Source organism: Caloenas nicobarica, chromosome 10, assembly GCF_036013445.1.
Source record: "Caloenas nicobarica isolate bCalNic1 chromosome 10, bCalNic1.hap1, whole genome shotgun sequence".
NCBI classification, from domain to species: Eukaryota; Metazoa; Chordata; class Aves; order Columbiformes; family Columbidae; genus Caloenas; species Caloenas nicobarica.
In genome coordinates this window covers 12,394,997-12,410,057 of record NC_088254.1, presented here as the reverse complement: position 1 = coordinate 12,410,057, position 15,061 = coordinate 12,394,997, and the positions used below count along the sequence as shown (strand labels likewise).

General features: G+C 40.9%; 1 protein-coding gene across 1 annotated transcript in view; it reads left to right on the top strand.

Annotated features, from left to right (window-relative positions):
• Positions 1-15,061, top strand: part of FBN1 (fibrillin 1) — a 151,290-nt gene that overhangs the window by 131,677 nt on the left and 4,552 nt on the right. The window contains exons 49-63 of the mRNA XM_065641987.1: positions 109-228; positions 679-804; positions 2,768-2,917; positions 4,130-4,195; positions 4,908-5,024; positions 5,345-5,464; positions 7,105-7,227; positions 7,650-7,781; positions 8,346-8,471; positions 9,007-9,213; positions 9,813-9,938; positions 10,157-10,279; positions 11,165-11,281; positions 12,072-12,200; positions 13,054-13,173. Of these exons, the coding sequence (XP_065498059.1) occupies positions 109-228; positions 679-804; positions 2,768-2,917; positions 4,130-4,195; positions 4,908-5,024; positions 5,345-5,464; positions 7,105-7,227; positions 7,650-7,781; positions 8,346-8,471; positions 9,007-9,213; positions 9,813-9,938; positions 10,157-10,279; positions 11,165-11,281; positions 12,072-12,200; positions 13,054-13,173 (1,902 nt within the window). The remainder of the gene's footprint in view (positions 1-108; positions 229-678; positions 805-2,767; positions 2,918-4,129; positions 4,196-4,907; positions 5,025-5,344; positions 5,465-7,104; positions 7,228-7,649; positions 7,782-8,345; positions 8,472-9,006; positions 9,214-9,812; positions 9,939-10,156; positions 10,280-11,164; positions 11,282-12,071; positions 12,201-13,053; positions 13,174-15,061) is intronic.

Below are 15,061 nucleotides of genomic sequence, written 5' to 3'. Positions count from 1 at the left end.
GGAAAGTTCCACCATCAGTTTGATGGAATCAAAATTAAAACAGCCTCAGCCATAGGTTTATTGAGATAACAGCAATTATCTCAAATAATTGTCTTTCTTTTCTTCTAGATGTCAATGAGTGTGCACTGGATCCTGGAAAATGCTCACCAGGCACATGTCAGAACTTGGATGGGTCATTCAGATGCATCTGTCCGCCTGGATATGTCCTACAGAATGACAAATGTGAAGGTGGGTACAGGGCAATCCTTCTTCTGTCCCTTTCCTAGCTGCTCACAGTTGTTACCACTTTCTTCTGCATCTAAACATGAGTAATGTTTAGTCTTTTGTGGCAGTGTACAGTCCTGAACTGTGGCCACTGATAAGTCACTCCCCAGAAAAAGTCTCACCAACTTTTGTTTGAAACAGATCTACCTTATCTGATCCCAAGAAAAATCCAATTCCAGGCTATTTGGCTGATGGTTCATTGCTGAGATTTGCCCACTGCATGAGGACTTGGAAACTGACCCTAGATTTTGCACCTGGATTTCTTGTTCCTTTTTCTGTCTATTCCTTTTTGTTTGACCTTTTTGTTTTTCAAATCTGCTAGATATCAGTGATGATGTAAGGTTACATTTTATGTAGTACAGCTGCCAGTGTAGACGTCTTTATTTCTCGTCTCCTTAATTACTTTTCTTACAGACATTGATGAGTGTGTGGAACAGCCAGAAATTTGTGCCCTGGGCACATGCAGCAACACTCCAGGCAGTTTCAAATGTCTGTGTCCAGAAGGCTTTGTGTTGTCTTCCACAGGAAGGCGATGTCAAGGTAAGTTCATTCCTATTTTCTGGCATTTCAAAATTTGTTTTCTGTTTTATAAAAGCCTTATTAGCTGCCTGTTTCTAATATAACAAGGAGACTCTGGACTCAAACAGTGTTTTTCATAAGGAAAGCATGATAATTCTGTAGTTGGGGCCAGGTTCTGTCTTGCCCTAACATCTGTTTGTCATTAAAGAGAACATTGCAATAAAAGGGGTGAAGATAATGTTAAATGCACCAGGTTAAGCGAGGGAATTATGTTGCCCTGCAGCCCTTTCTTGCACCCGTGGAAGAAATGTTGAGGCTACCTGGACTCTCTATAGACTGTGATGTGTCTGACATGGAGATGGAGCATGACCACAGGCAGGAGACTATGGCAGTGCACTGCTAAAGGCAGCATTTCCAGGAATAAGGCTGTTCTTAGCGCTTAGCAAATTCACCGTAACACTTGTTATATGCTATATGTGTGGGTGGAAAAAATTCGCAAACAGTGCTGTGTGGACAATAAGCACCCATTTGCTTCTAGATTACCATATAAACTGTTCGGAGCCTAAACATGGGCAGAGATCAGATGCTAAAAGCTGAACATCTAGTAATGAAAATCCATAGGTTAGTTTATTTTGTGGATAAAGAACAAGCACAGCAAATTAGGGAGTGAGTTATTTTAAAGACTTAGGAAATTGTTAAATAGATATATCATTAAATGTCCTATACACGGTGTGCACAGTGGGAACCACTCATGAGTAAGACCTTTATAAGGACCTGTGTGGTTATGCTTGGCACAGAATGGTGATGCTTGTTGACACCATAGTGAGCTCTTTGCTTCACAGTGGGCTAAATGAAACTGTGGTTTTGGTAAAAATGAATCCAACCTGCAGTAAATGTTCATTCAAGTCTCCAAACCACCATGCAGTTTGGCACAGTTATTTCACTCAACTTCAGGAAAGCAGCATTCTGTTTTAGCTGTGCTTTTGTCGCTTGTATAAATGAGGTTTCGTCAGACTGAAGGTATTGTTCTCTTCAGGTAAGGAGGAAAAAAAAATCACAAAAAAACCCCAGAAACAAAATTTTTAAAAAAAATGCAGCCTAATCTTCTCCTTTATGAAAATAGACCACTGTTTCACACATCTCAGAGGAAAATTCGCCCTTGCTTGTATGAACTTTAAGTGGGATTCTCTGCATCCCCTGGAGAAGACTGGTTTTGTGGGGTTTGGGGTTTTTTTTTGGTTAGTTGTTTTTTGTGTTGGTTTTCAAGTATCTCAAGCCAAACAAAGTTTTGTTTCAAACTTCCCATTACTTAGGACTTTTGTAAAGTCTGGACATTGCCCAGTATGGATGCTGCAGCCAGAAAACTGGATGAGCAGCTGCTTCCACAACTGCCCTGTTGCTGTCCCCCTGCCAAGGCCGGGAGCTGCCAGCCCTCTGCCTGCTGGCTGCTTGTGGGCTGTGAGCTCAGCTCTGCTCCAGCATCCTGCTCACTCAGCTTAAGGGAGTAAAATGTGGTGCCACTGGGCCAGTTTTCTTTGTTTGTGTGCACCTCAGGGAAGAATGAGAAAGTGCTATTGAAGATTGCCTCTCATTTTAACAGTACACTGAAATCTCTTGACTCAAGTGATTCTTCCTAATAATGGGTCATAAATAAAACAAGCCAATATTCAGTTTTTACAAAGAGGAGTGGTGATTAGAGGGGAGTACAGCCCTTCCATCTCTGCTGGACAAAAGAGAAAAACCCTTCCTTTTCCTTGACTGAAGTAGGACAATCTATCCCACAGCTTTCCTTTACTGGGGCAGGGAGCTCCCCTCCCTCTTCAGATCTTTCCCAGTCAGAGACATAGTGGTCCTTTTTGGTAGACTCAGATGGAAGTTGGGTGTTTTGTTGTGGGGGCTTCCTGTAATTTTGCAATTAACACCTCTGAGTGAAAACTGTGCCATAGTCACCCTAACTGCTCATAACGGTTTTTTCTCTATGCAGATCTGAGAGTAAGTTACTGCTTTACCAAATTTGAAGATGGAAAATGTTCTGTGCCGAAGTCCCGAAACCACTCCAAACAAGAGTGTTGCTGCGCCCTAAAGGGACAGGGATGGGGGGACCCCTGTGAGCTCTGCCCAGAGGAAGCAGATGGTGCGTTACTGGCTTACCTTACTGTCACAATAACCTCTTGGAACTGAAAGAAGATTGGGATTCTTATAAGAAGGAATTAGGAATTTTTTTTTTTTTCCAGAGGTGTTTAACCCTAACAATTGTGATTGCTCTCTGTAAAGTAGGTGCCATTGTAGTCTCAAAAAAATTATTCCTTGTATAGTCCAGTCTCAAGCATATTCCTTGTTTGCTGATGGGTTTGTTAGTATGATTAGGTGGTATTTTGCTCTGGAGGTATCACATACAGAAAGTGGAAAGTAATAAGTAGGTCCCTGATAGGCTCTACGTGGAAATACCTGCAAGACACAAACAGAATTCATCTAATTGTAAATAAGTATAGGAAGGGGTGGCATAAACATGAAATCTAATTTATTTAAAAATAACAACAACAAAACAACAGTTGAACTAGATCCACATCTAAATCACCCTGTTACATTTTGTGACCGCATTTTGTTATTAAAAAAAAATCTAAATTTGCAATCTTGTTAATATGAAGACTTGCAAAAATAGCAGGGAATGACAAAACACAGGCCTTGATGAAGGAAAGGCTTCCTGGACTGTTGCTAAAGAAATACTTTCCTTGGTTATTATCCTTTGTCAGACTGAGTAACTAGGCATCAAGCAAATCAAGAGGCCTTTGTACCATCACGGTGCAATTTGCTGAACAGATTTAATTCACGCTGACAAATGTGGTTAACAGCATTACTGCTTTCAGCAATACATTAATACAGTTCGTTTCATTAATAAGTCATGTAGATGTTGTGCAGTCTTCACAAAAGCCAAGGGAAGAAAAGAGAATCAGATGTGCCAGTTGCAATATTCCTCCTAGGCTTATTGCCTGAGCATGTTTCATTCCATTGCCCTGGAGCATTTGAACCAAAGTCAGTTGGGAAAGCATAGTATATGTGGCAAGACATATATTTTTCACAGTCCAAACTGTTCTAAGAGAGTGCTATCAAGGCCATTTTTCTCATCTTTTTTAAAAGAAACAGTTTTAAGATATCTGAGTCTGGGAAGAGTGAGCATGCAGTTTTTACGTGAATGTAAGTTTAAATTATAAGTTTATACATCTACATACTATTTCAGATGGACCTGAACATGAGGTGAATGAATTGGTATCAGTGGATCCTTGTGTAGCTCATGAGTAATGCTGATTGTCAAGATAGAATTTAACATATGGTTTTATTTTTACAGAGGCGTTCAGACAGATTTGTCCATTTGGAATTGGCATCCTTGTTGGACCTGGTGATGCAAGACTGGGTAAGAGCCTGACCTGCACAGTGCTGTCGTTTTCTACCCATAAGCGATTTGCGCTTTCAATTGAGAATAACACCTCTGCAACTATACCCAAAAGCCATTAATTCTGGAAACGTCTATAAGGTTTTTTGCAGCTATTCATATCAATTTTTAATTCAAGCTTGAATATCTCATTTATCAGAAATTAAGTTTATTTTAGAGTAGCATATTTGGCTTTTTAATTTATGCTGAGCAGACTCGCTAGGAAACTTATGTAGGATCTAGAGAATGGATCACATAGCATACCTGTCTTTTCTTATATAACATATGTAGCCTGTTTACAGTATATGGTTTTAATCCTCCAGAAGTGCAAACCACAGTTTCCCATATCCCTTCAGTACATTCTGTTCTCTCCCAAGACAAACAGCACTTCAGCCTTATTGGCAAAAGTTTTCATCTAAGGAGCTCTGGATGACTACTGCTTTTCATATCTACTTGTCTCCTTGTAGCCCCAGTCAGAGATATTTTTTTATCTGACATTTAGAATCAGTTTCTTTTCCGCATTCTGAAAGTGGGTCTGCAAGACAAGTTCTGTGCCCTCATCCTAATATATCAAAATTCAAATACTAGTATTTTTTGGTGATCTCAGGAATACAACACCACTTGTTCTTTGAGAGAAAACTAGAAGCACATGAAGTAAAATGCACTTACTGTGTTGTTTGTATTTCTGGTATAGATGTGGATGAATGCCTTGATCCAGATAACTGTAAATTTGGGCAGTGTATCAACACAGATGGGTCTTTCCGCTGTGAGTGTCCGTATGGTTACATCCTAGAAGGAGCTCAGTGTGTGGGTAAGTAAAGCTGTTTCATCTTCTATTTTAAAGAATCTCCTGAGTATTCTAACATTGTGGAGTCTCCATCCCCACTGGTGCTTAAAACCTGCCAGGGCAGGGCCCAAGCAATCTTCTCCAAGTTGGTCCTGCTCTGGCTGAGTGTTTGACCCATTTAACCTCCAGCAATCCCAAATTATGCTGGGAGTCTGTGACTCTAATTCAGTAACTTGAGTTCTTGGATTCTGTATCTTTGCATTTTTTGGTTGTACATCAACAATGCAGATTTTATACATTTTTGGTTGAGTATAGCCATGTATTCTTGCCTTAACTGCTTGCAGATACTGATGAATGCGCTGTTGGAAACCCGTGTGGAAATGGAACTTGCAGGAATGTGGTGGGAGGCTTTGAATGCACCTGCGTTGAGGGATTTGAACCTGGACCGATGATGACCTGTGAAGGTGAGACTCCCATGTATTAAGGACTGTCGTTGTAGTTGTGTGCTTGAACAGTTACCTGAGTTTAGACACAACTGGGGACAGTAAAGGAGCTTGAAAAGAAAAACACGGACATTTGGAACAATGCATCTTTATCTGAAACAGAAGAATAGATTCCTTCTTCCTGTATCCACCTCGAACTGTGATACGCTTTTCTGACTAGAGGTTGGGTGAACAGGAGCAGGTAGTGTCTGCTACGAGACTTCCCAGAGAGGAGTGTGTTGGGGCATGGTCTCTCCAGAATGGTCCCCAGAAATGCTGCTTATTGTGTGTATGGTTTTTGCTTACCTCCTGGATGACCCGTGAGTAAAGAGAGACACTGTGGATAATGAAAATAGAAACCGGACTGCTGGGATTTGTTTGGGAAGAAACAGGGAACAAAACAGAAAAGATTAATACAGTACAAGACAATTGCCATGGTACCCCTAGGTTGAATATTTTTCATGCTTTGGTCTTTCATTTCAAAAATAAAAATTCGAAAATACACAAAGAATGGGGGAATAAGGCAGGTGAGTGTTGTAGAAGAGACACATAAAATTAATTAGACTGGAATTTTTCAGTGTGGAAAATGTGGTTGAAGAGATATGTAATTTAAATTTATAAATCCACAAGTGGTAAAGGTACCAAAAATAGAGAGAACATGTTAGACCAACCAAAGCAAACATTTTTATATGCATAATACTTAAGTTGTGGAACTCTTTGCTGCTGTGAGGCCACAAGTATAAATTGACCCAGAAAGAGATTGTACAAATTTGTGTGGGAGTCCATCAGTGGAAATTAAGCTTGATAGTTTGGTTGTGGCTTTTGGCCGTAGAGGTCCTTAAACTGAGAGTCTGTATCAGAGGAATGATCTCTGCATACATGGTATGGGGTTTTTTTAATACTCGTCTCCTCCTGTTACAACCAGAGAGGGGAGAATGTCTTAGGACATTGTGACACTCTCTTCTGACCTGGCACAGCTGTTCTTAAATTATCTGCCACAATCTATTTGTTTGCAAGCCCGTACAAAAGAATGCTTCCATTTTTGCATCAGCTTGCATTAGTTTTATATACAGTTAGAGCTTCATTCACTTCCCTGTGGAATTTGGGTGAAAGCTCAAATTACAGAGGAGTTGTTAGGGGAGTCCATGAACATCATTATATAGTGGTAATTACTCAAGTAGCCCTGAGCGTATGTAAATGCACTTTAGGATAATGTTTCTAGTAAGGATATTGTTTTATGGAATTCAGTTTACAAAGAAGCTGAATAAGTGCATCTAGAATTTAAAAATAACCAGTCATAAAAACAGCCTAGATGTGGAAAAGGCACAGTTTTACCTGAGACAGTATTTTGGCGGCATGAATCTGGATCTTGTTTCCATTGGCTGCTTGCTGTTGAAGATATTGAAGCTTTAGGTAGCTGTGCAAACATCCTGACATGTCTGGTGCCTGCTCCTATGCAGAAATCCAGAATGAGTAGAACCGTGGGTTCCCAACTGTTAAAATTTAGCCCTTAGTAAACTGGGATCTGTGGTATTGCCTGTACCTAAAACCTATGCGCTCAAGCCTGAGCTTTACAAAAGCATGCTTCACTTTCCACATGGTCTTCGTTGCTCCAAATCCAGATGTCAACGAGTGCATTCAGAACCCTCTGCTCTGCGCTTTCCGCTGCGTGAACACTTTTGGATCCTACGAATGCAAGTGCCCTGCAGGGTACGTTCTGCGAGAGGACCGGAGAATGTGCCGAGGTAAAGCTCCTGCCAGACTCTCACAGTTATGAGATAATGATTTCAAGTTCCTGCAGGGGAAGGGCTCTGACTCACTGCTCTGTTGGGCCAGAGTTTTAGTCCTAGGAAGTAACTGAGTCAGAAGGAATTTTGGATGAAATTCTATGGTTTGCATTATGCAATAGATTGCATTAGCCCTGTCCTGCCTGTAAACTTGTGCATCTGCATAAAGTGAGGTCATATCAGATGATATGGTTTTGTCTTGCCCTGAAAATGGGCATTTGGGAGGAAGCAATTTGCTCTAGGCTGGTATATCTTATGGTTAGTTTAGCACAATAAAAGTATGCATAGAGTTTGATTACAATTAAAATTCCAAAGTCAAGATTTACTATAGTGAATTTCCAGGATTGTCTATATAATGAAGTCTAAACCTTGTGTTTTAGATCAGAATGAGTGTGAAGAAGGAATTCATGACTGTGACTCAAAACAGATGGAGTGCAAAAACCTAATTGGCACCTATATGTGTATCTGTGGACCAGGTTATCAGCGCAGACCAGATGGGGAAGGCTGCATAGGTAAGTGACACTGAAGTGTTGAAGCTCTTGAAACACACAGTTCTTCAGCAGAGCTGAAAAATTTGGATTTAACAAAGTGTTAAGGAACTCAGGGGAAGAATTACACAACTACCTGTGTAATGGATCTACTGGTGCTGTGCATGCTTTGCTGTTCAGGTGTGCACACACGGGCAGCGGATAAAAAATGTGGATGTGGCTGTCTTTACAGTCAGTTTGTGCTGCCGCTGCTGAATTGCTCTGAGTGAGGAAAGCAGAGAATTGGACCCATTGCTGTAAGCTTGTTTATCTCTGTTAGCATGAATGAGGGTAGATCTGAGTAATTTTTAAATTTTGGATGCCATTCAGAAGTGCAGCTGTAACTATGAAGAATTTTGAAAACCAGTGAAGAATGTATTGCAGAGAAAATATAGTAACAAAATATATAATACGGTGAACTAGATGGTCATCTTTCCTCTGCAAGTTTAACCAGGCAGATGCACAGCTGAAGAACTCCATATAAATGTCTCTAACCTGCATTAATCCAGCAATGGACTTGATTTTTGTCATATCATTTCAAAAACACAGATGAGAATGAATGTCAGACCAAACCTGGGATCTGCGAGAATGGCCGTTGTATAAACACCGTGGGAAGTTACAGATGTGAATGCAATGAGGGATTCACTGTCAGTGACACCCAGAACGAATGCCTTGGTAAGGTGCACACTAACACTCTAATGAACTATCGCTTTGATAGAAATTGTGGTTGAAATGTATAGTGAGAAAACAGGCTCTTGAATTCCACATGCCTTTGGGAAGGAGCCTTCGTAAGTAGGTGCCCTCTTGCAAGTTCTTTCTTCCCATGCTGCAATATGCCTGCTGCAGTCTGTGCAGTTGCGTTGACTTGCTGTGAAAGCTGACTGTTCGGTGGTTTCAGCCGGGAATTGCTCTGCCTTTTCTTTGGTCCTGATTTTCAACCAGTCCTTTTTCTCTGGGTTCAAACAGAAACATATTTTTTTATAAGCATAGTTTAACTTGTCTTCCACCTTTGCTAAATTTCCTGTCTTCTTTGTTTCCCTTAGATGTCGTGCTCTCTTTCTTACTGCTGGTAGTCTTTCACTCTCAGTTCCACAGTCCCAGGGTGAAGTATGCCCTTTCTTTTATATTTCTGACTAAATTCCTAATATCTCATGACCCTCTGGAGGTCGTCACCATTAGAATTCTCTGTGATGCATAATTTGCCTTCCAGACAACAGAGAGGGCTACTGCTTCACTGAAGTCTTACAAAGTATGTGTCAAATCGGATCAAGCAACAGGAACTCTGTCACCAAGTCTGAATGCTGCTGTGACGGTGGCCGAGGCTGGGGGCAGAACTGCGAGGTCTGCCCCTTCCCAGGCACCGTGGCCTTCAAGAAGCTTTGCCCTCATGGCCGAGGATACATGTCTAATGGAGCAGGTACTGACTTCTCTATTAAGGCTCTCTTGCACAATTCCAAATTCAGTAATCAATTATAAACTCTCTTTTTGCATGTTTGAACACTGTGAGGTCCTAAATATTTTGGATATCAGTTGAAATTTTCTGTCAGTTTTCACGTTGAGAGAGTACAGTCCTTTGGGAGGAGGGTGCGTAGCCAAAGGCCCTGGATGATGAGGCATCTATCCCAGCTTGGCAGATATTTATTTTGCATGCTGGTTGATTGACGTGCACTCAAATAGGAATTTGCATTCTCACATTCGAGTGTGTTGTAAATTAGATTAAGAGCTATTTGTGTACATGAAAGCAAAGTCATGTTTGATTTATGGAGGCTAATGTATGATCAGCTCTGGTCGTTCACTTCCACTTAAGGCTTGTTCATTGCATTTGAAAGTTATGTTAATGTTCCATTCCATATTTCTCCATTTAAGATTTCTCTTTAACCTGTGAAATATTTTAATATTTTATGTAACTTTTTAATGTAACGTGTGGGTTTTTTTCATGGCAGGTCACAAGAATCTGTTGAAGCTGTGTAAAATCAGTTCTTGTTCTGTTGTCAACTAACTCTCATTTAATTGCAGATATTGATGAGTGCAAGGTTATTCATGATGTCTGCCGTAACGGGGAATGCATCAATGAGGCGGGATCTTATCGTTGTCATTGCAACCTTGGCTATACTACAGATATAACTGGCACTCTTTGCATAGGTAGGTTTTTCATTATGGTGTGTCTATATATAGGAACTTTATTTCTAAGAGATTACTTGAAAAAGGAAATACAAAGATTTTGACAAATGAGAAAAGGAAATGTCATTGTTAGAATGCTTTGGGGATTTTGATTTCCTTCTGATACCTCCTGAGCATTTTGAAAAACATCACAAATCTTGATTATTCGCCACTGAGGTATCTGGTTTTGCTTCTTCTAGATCTGAATGAATGTAATGAGTCCCCCAAACCTTGCAATTTCATCTGCAAAAACACAGAGGGAAGCTTCCAGTGTTCATGTCCAAAAGGGTACATCCTACAAGAAGATGGGAGAAGCTGCAAAGGTAAAAATCATGAATTTACTGCATAAACTCCATGTTTCACAGGCAAATACCACTCCAAGGACATTTAAATTATGTAAATCTGCCTCTCCTTGATACATATATTTCCACTAAAGACAGTGGAGGTGGCCTGTAGAGGATGGAGCTGGTGTTTCTGTTAGTTCTTTGGTAATCTAGATGAAGAGTAGATCCATGGGAATTTTTGCAGGCTGATGTCAGCTGATCTTAAAAGACTTCCTAACCAATAGTATTTACAATTGGTCTTATTTAGGTAGGCATGTTGGTTTAAGCTGTATTTTTCAGTGATAACTATATCTTAATGGATGCAAAGATGAGTACGGTTTGCAATGTGTTGTCCAGCATCAACAGAGTTTTAACCTACCACCTCTGCAGCAGCCTCAATAAAGGACAGCAGTGCAGGAGAGATTTTGAAATTTTGTTATAATTTAATTTATTTATGTATCTTGGTAGTAAAGATCTGACTGAAATCGTGCAAGTTAGAGCAGCAATTCTGAACTCTATTTCTTTTGGAGTAATAGCATGCTTCAGTGCAACACTGTTTTGCAGTCTGCCGTTGCTTCTCATGAAGACAGTGACTTCCCAGTTATTGACTGCAGTAAGAGCATTTATTATGTAATAGCATCTTTCCAACAGATGAGAGTGAGGTCTGTAATCCAGCGTTAGCATGGCCACCAGTGTAGCTCCAAAGTCCCAGTTGTTACATGTGGGGCTTCGTGTGAGAGGATCTGGAAGCCACTGTGGAAAGTGAAATGTAGATTCTAAAGCTTTATTTGATATGCTATTTATTGGTAATCACTTCAAGTCCAGCTGAACGGTCAGATCCTCCATAGGGAACAGAAGTGAAAGGTGTTTTCATGTTTTTTTTAGATCTCGATGAATGTGCAACAAAGCAGCACAACTGCCAGTTCCTTTGTGTCAACACTATTGGGGGTTTCACTTGTAAATGTCCTCCTGGATTCACTCAGCACCATACAGCCTGCATTGGTGAGTGATGCGGGGATGGTAGATGCAGATTTGCAATTTATTACTGACTCTTATTCCAGAAGCAAAGTAGCAAGGAGGTGAAATCGACTTCCTGAGAAACCAAATGGAAACGTAAGCCTGTTTCTGATCCCAGTCCTGCCAGAGGAGATGTAAAGAGGCCATCCCTTCTACCTTCCCTTTGTTTTCATAATCTCTGTCTTTGAATTTTGCACTTGCAAGAAGCAGACAGTAAAAACACCAACTTGTAATCCTCGCCTTACCCTTTCTTACCCATTGAGCAAAAAAGTTATTATATTTCTGTTCTTGTAGTTCATTGCAGGACCCACATTAGAGATCATGTCAAGGCTTCTTGAAACAATAAGCATGAAACATACATTACTGCAGTTGTCCTTTAACCACATACCCATGATGTCTGAGGAAATATTAAACACTTCCTGCAAAACACTCTTTCTGCTTTGCAAGTTGGATCCTGCTTGTGACAGTCTGGTGGTGCTGTGGCATTGCTGTGAATCTGGGGGTGTTTGAAGACTAGAACATCAACCTCCATATGCTTGGTGAAGAAAAGGAGTGTTTTCCTTCCCATAGCTGCTGTTAGCATTTTCAAATTAAAACGTAGGTCGCGTAAGCTCTCCTTCAGTAGTGCAAAGTAAAAAATGGAGAGGGCAGTAAGACAGCTACGTTGCTGGTGTTTCTTTACCTTTTGTCACAAACCGTTCATTGTTAGCATTGCTAAACGGTCATCTTCACAACAAGATAAAAAAAGTAACACTCAGGTTTTGGTTTTCTTCAGATAATAATGAATGCGCTACTGAAATCAATTTATGTGGGGCGAAGGGCATTTGCCAGAATACACCAGGAAGTTTTGTTTGTGAGTGTCAGCGTGGCTTCTCACTCGATCAAACTGGGCTTAGCTGTGAAGGTAGGTACAACACACAGTGCATTTAACTTGGCCTCCTCTTGCTTTCCTTCATCTTCTCTTAGCCATACTGTCATCCAAGGAGGGACCTATGGAGTAAGCACAAAACCTATGGAGTAAGCATGTATAGACTGAAGGCAAGTGGGGTACAGAAATTTAGCGCCAAGGCAGTGTTTCTCTTCATGGACCTCAATCAAGAGATATATTGCAGGATGCTAAAGAGCTGGACAGATATTTTCTGAGGAGACTTCACTTTAGCCTGCAATGTTTTAGTTCAAGCATTGTAAGTTCAGCAAACTTCTGTTGCATCCTCCATGGATTTCTGAGAGACTCACCGAGGACAGGAAGCCTTGCACTCCAAGGCGATCTCCTAAAGAGAGAGTTCAAGGGCTGCAGACTTTATTCCTCTGGGTCCCTACAACCTCTAGAGACTTCTTCTGGGTTAGAGATTGATTTGCTCTGAAAAGAAATATCCTGGGATTCCTGGGCTGGATGCTTGGGTCAAAGCAAGGGACTGTCTGCTGTGGAGCTGGGAGCCTTAGGAAAGCCTCAGGGGTCCCATATACTAATGGCTTTCTGCTGTCTGCTCCATAGCAGAATGCAAAAACTCTGAAAATTGTGGCTGAATTTGAGCTTTCAGTGGTTTTCAGCCCTAAGTTACTTGCTGTGGAGCCAGAAACCTGAACCTGAAAGTTCTGAAGTGGTCTCCCAGCACTGGCCAGGTTTTTGGAAGATCCTGAAATATACCTCTATATATACAATATATGAATATATATGATTATTTGTAACATACTTTTCAAATATAGTGTAATTTGATCTTGTCTCCCAAAACTCACCATGTATCTCCCCTTTTTAGATGTTGATGAATGTGATGGAAACCACCGGTGTCAGCATGGCTGCCAAAATATAATTGGAGGATACAGGTGTAGCTGCCCACAAGGGTATCTCCAGCACTACCAATGGAACCAATGTGTTGGCAAGTCACGTTTTAAAACTCATAGATTAAATGCATGTTACAGTTGTCAGCAGCAAGAAGTGAAGGGCGATGGTGCAGTTTGCCTTGTTTTCTTTTTCTGATTATAATTTAGTAAGTTCAGCATAGTTTCATTACAAATGTGCACTCCTGTGAGAGGCAGAGTGGATATGAGGCACCTAGTAGCCTATCTCCTGGTTCCACAAGTGTTTAAGCACAAAATTATCCTTGAGGGTGTCTCTGCTCAGACACAGGTCCTGTCCAAGAGCTGATGGTGGGCTTAACCTGCCAGACTCAGAAAGACAAGTTTGGATTGTTAAATTGTAAAATTAAACTTTTGGCCCAAAGCATCTAAAATTCTATTAAAATCCTACTTGATCTGTGCTTTTATCATTCTTACAACACCTACAGGAAGGCTGCTGTGTTTAAGCCTCTTCCCTGTACAGAATTAACTGTTTGTCATATTGGAGCAAAGCTGTTGCTGTCTAAAGATGCTTCCTTGCAGCTTTGGGATACAGTTTATAACAAGTGCTAGCAGAACATTTCTGGTTATAAATAACAAATGCTAGAGATTTTTATTTATATTAAGAAGTAAATACTCTGGTGAATTAAAATGTATATTTCTTCACTATCTAAACTTTGGTTGTATCACAAGTCTCTGAGCCCTTGTAGATGGGGCTGCATGTGCAGAGCATTGATGTTGAATATGACTTGAGCAGACAGACCTGGATCCTCTGCAGAAGTCACGGGAAATGTCTCTGTACGGTTCAGCAGTGTAGCAAATAGCATATTCGAAGAAGAGAAACAGGAATGTTTTTTTCCTCTAGTGAAAGTTATATGCCTTTTTAATCACATTTAATGGGCTTCATACAAGCTGGTCTTGTGTGGATACCCAGAGGTGTGTTGTTTGACCTCTCTGAGAACAAAGGGCTTCATACCTCTTTGTTTGGCTTTCTTTGCTTTCAGAAACATAAAAATGCCTTTGCTTGTTACCACTGTGGTGGTCTAGAGAGGCCTCTGCTTTTAATTTTGTTTACCAAACGTCCTGACATTTTACGCAGTCCTTGCTGTGACATTAGCTTGCTTGTGCTCCAGTACTCTGTGCCTGTAACGTACAAGAGAAACAAGGAGGAGTTACACACATACGGTGGTTTTGAATGTCAATTAAACTTGCAGAGCTTAGGGTTACAACACAGCTGAGCACGACAGAGCAGCATGTTGCAGAGCCCAGGAGAGCAGGGCTGGTGCCTGACAGCACAGCTCCCCTGTGGCTGTCTGAGGCTCCCATGACTGGTTTTTTACTTCATATTTTTTCTTCCAACAAGCACCCAAAATACAGGAACTAACCTCACTAGTGTCCACACACTTGCTGCTGTGGAGTGAGGTGAAGTGAGCCTATCTGCTCTGGGGGCAGTAACTTTCTGTAGCCCAAACATGCGTTTATGATGTTGACATAATTGCTGTGTTAGGTATGACAAATGTTGAAACATCACTCTAAGTTAATGGCAGAACTCTCACAGGCTTCGGTAACACAGAATTCAGCCCCAGGTTTTAATACCTTGTGGTTTCCACATGTTCGCATTGTAACGTCTGTAACTGTATATGCTTCAGATACTTATTTAGATCTCCTGGTTATACCACAGGGGAAGAAGCCACCTAAGAGGTTTTTACATGACAGTTCCTTCATATTGCTTGGCAACCCCAACTCTGCAAACAGTTTGTGTCTTTTTTAGTTTATTTAATGAAGTGTTCAGGGACTTTTGATGTTGCTGCAACACATATTTAGATAATCCCTGAAGAACGCTTTCGTTCCTCCCATCTCTTGTGCTGTGTGTGACTGCATCCCCTGCCCAGGCAATTCTGTAGCTCACCATGCCGTCAGTCAGGCTGC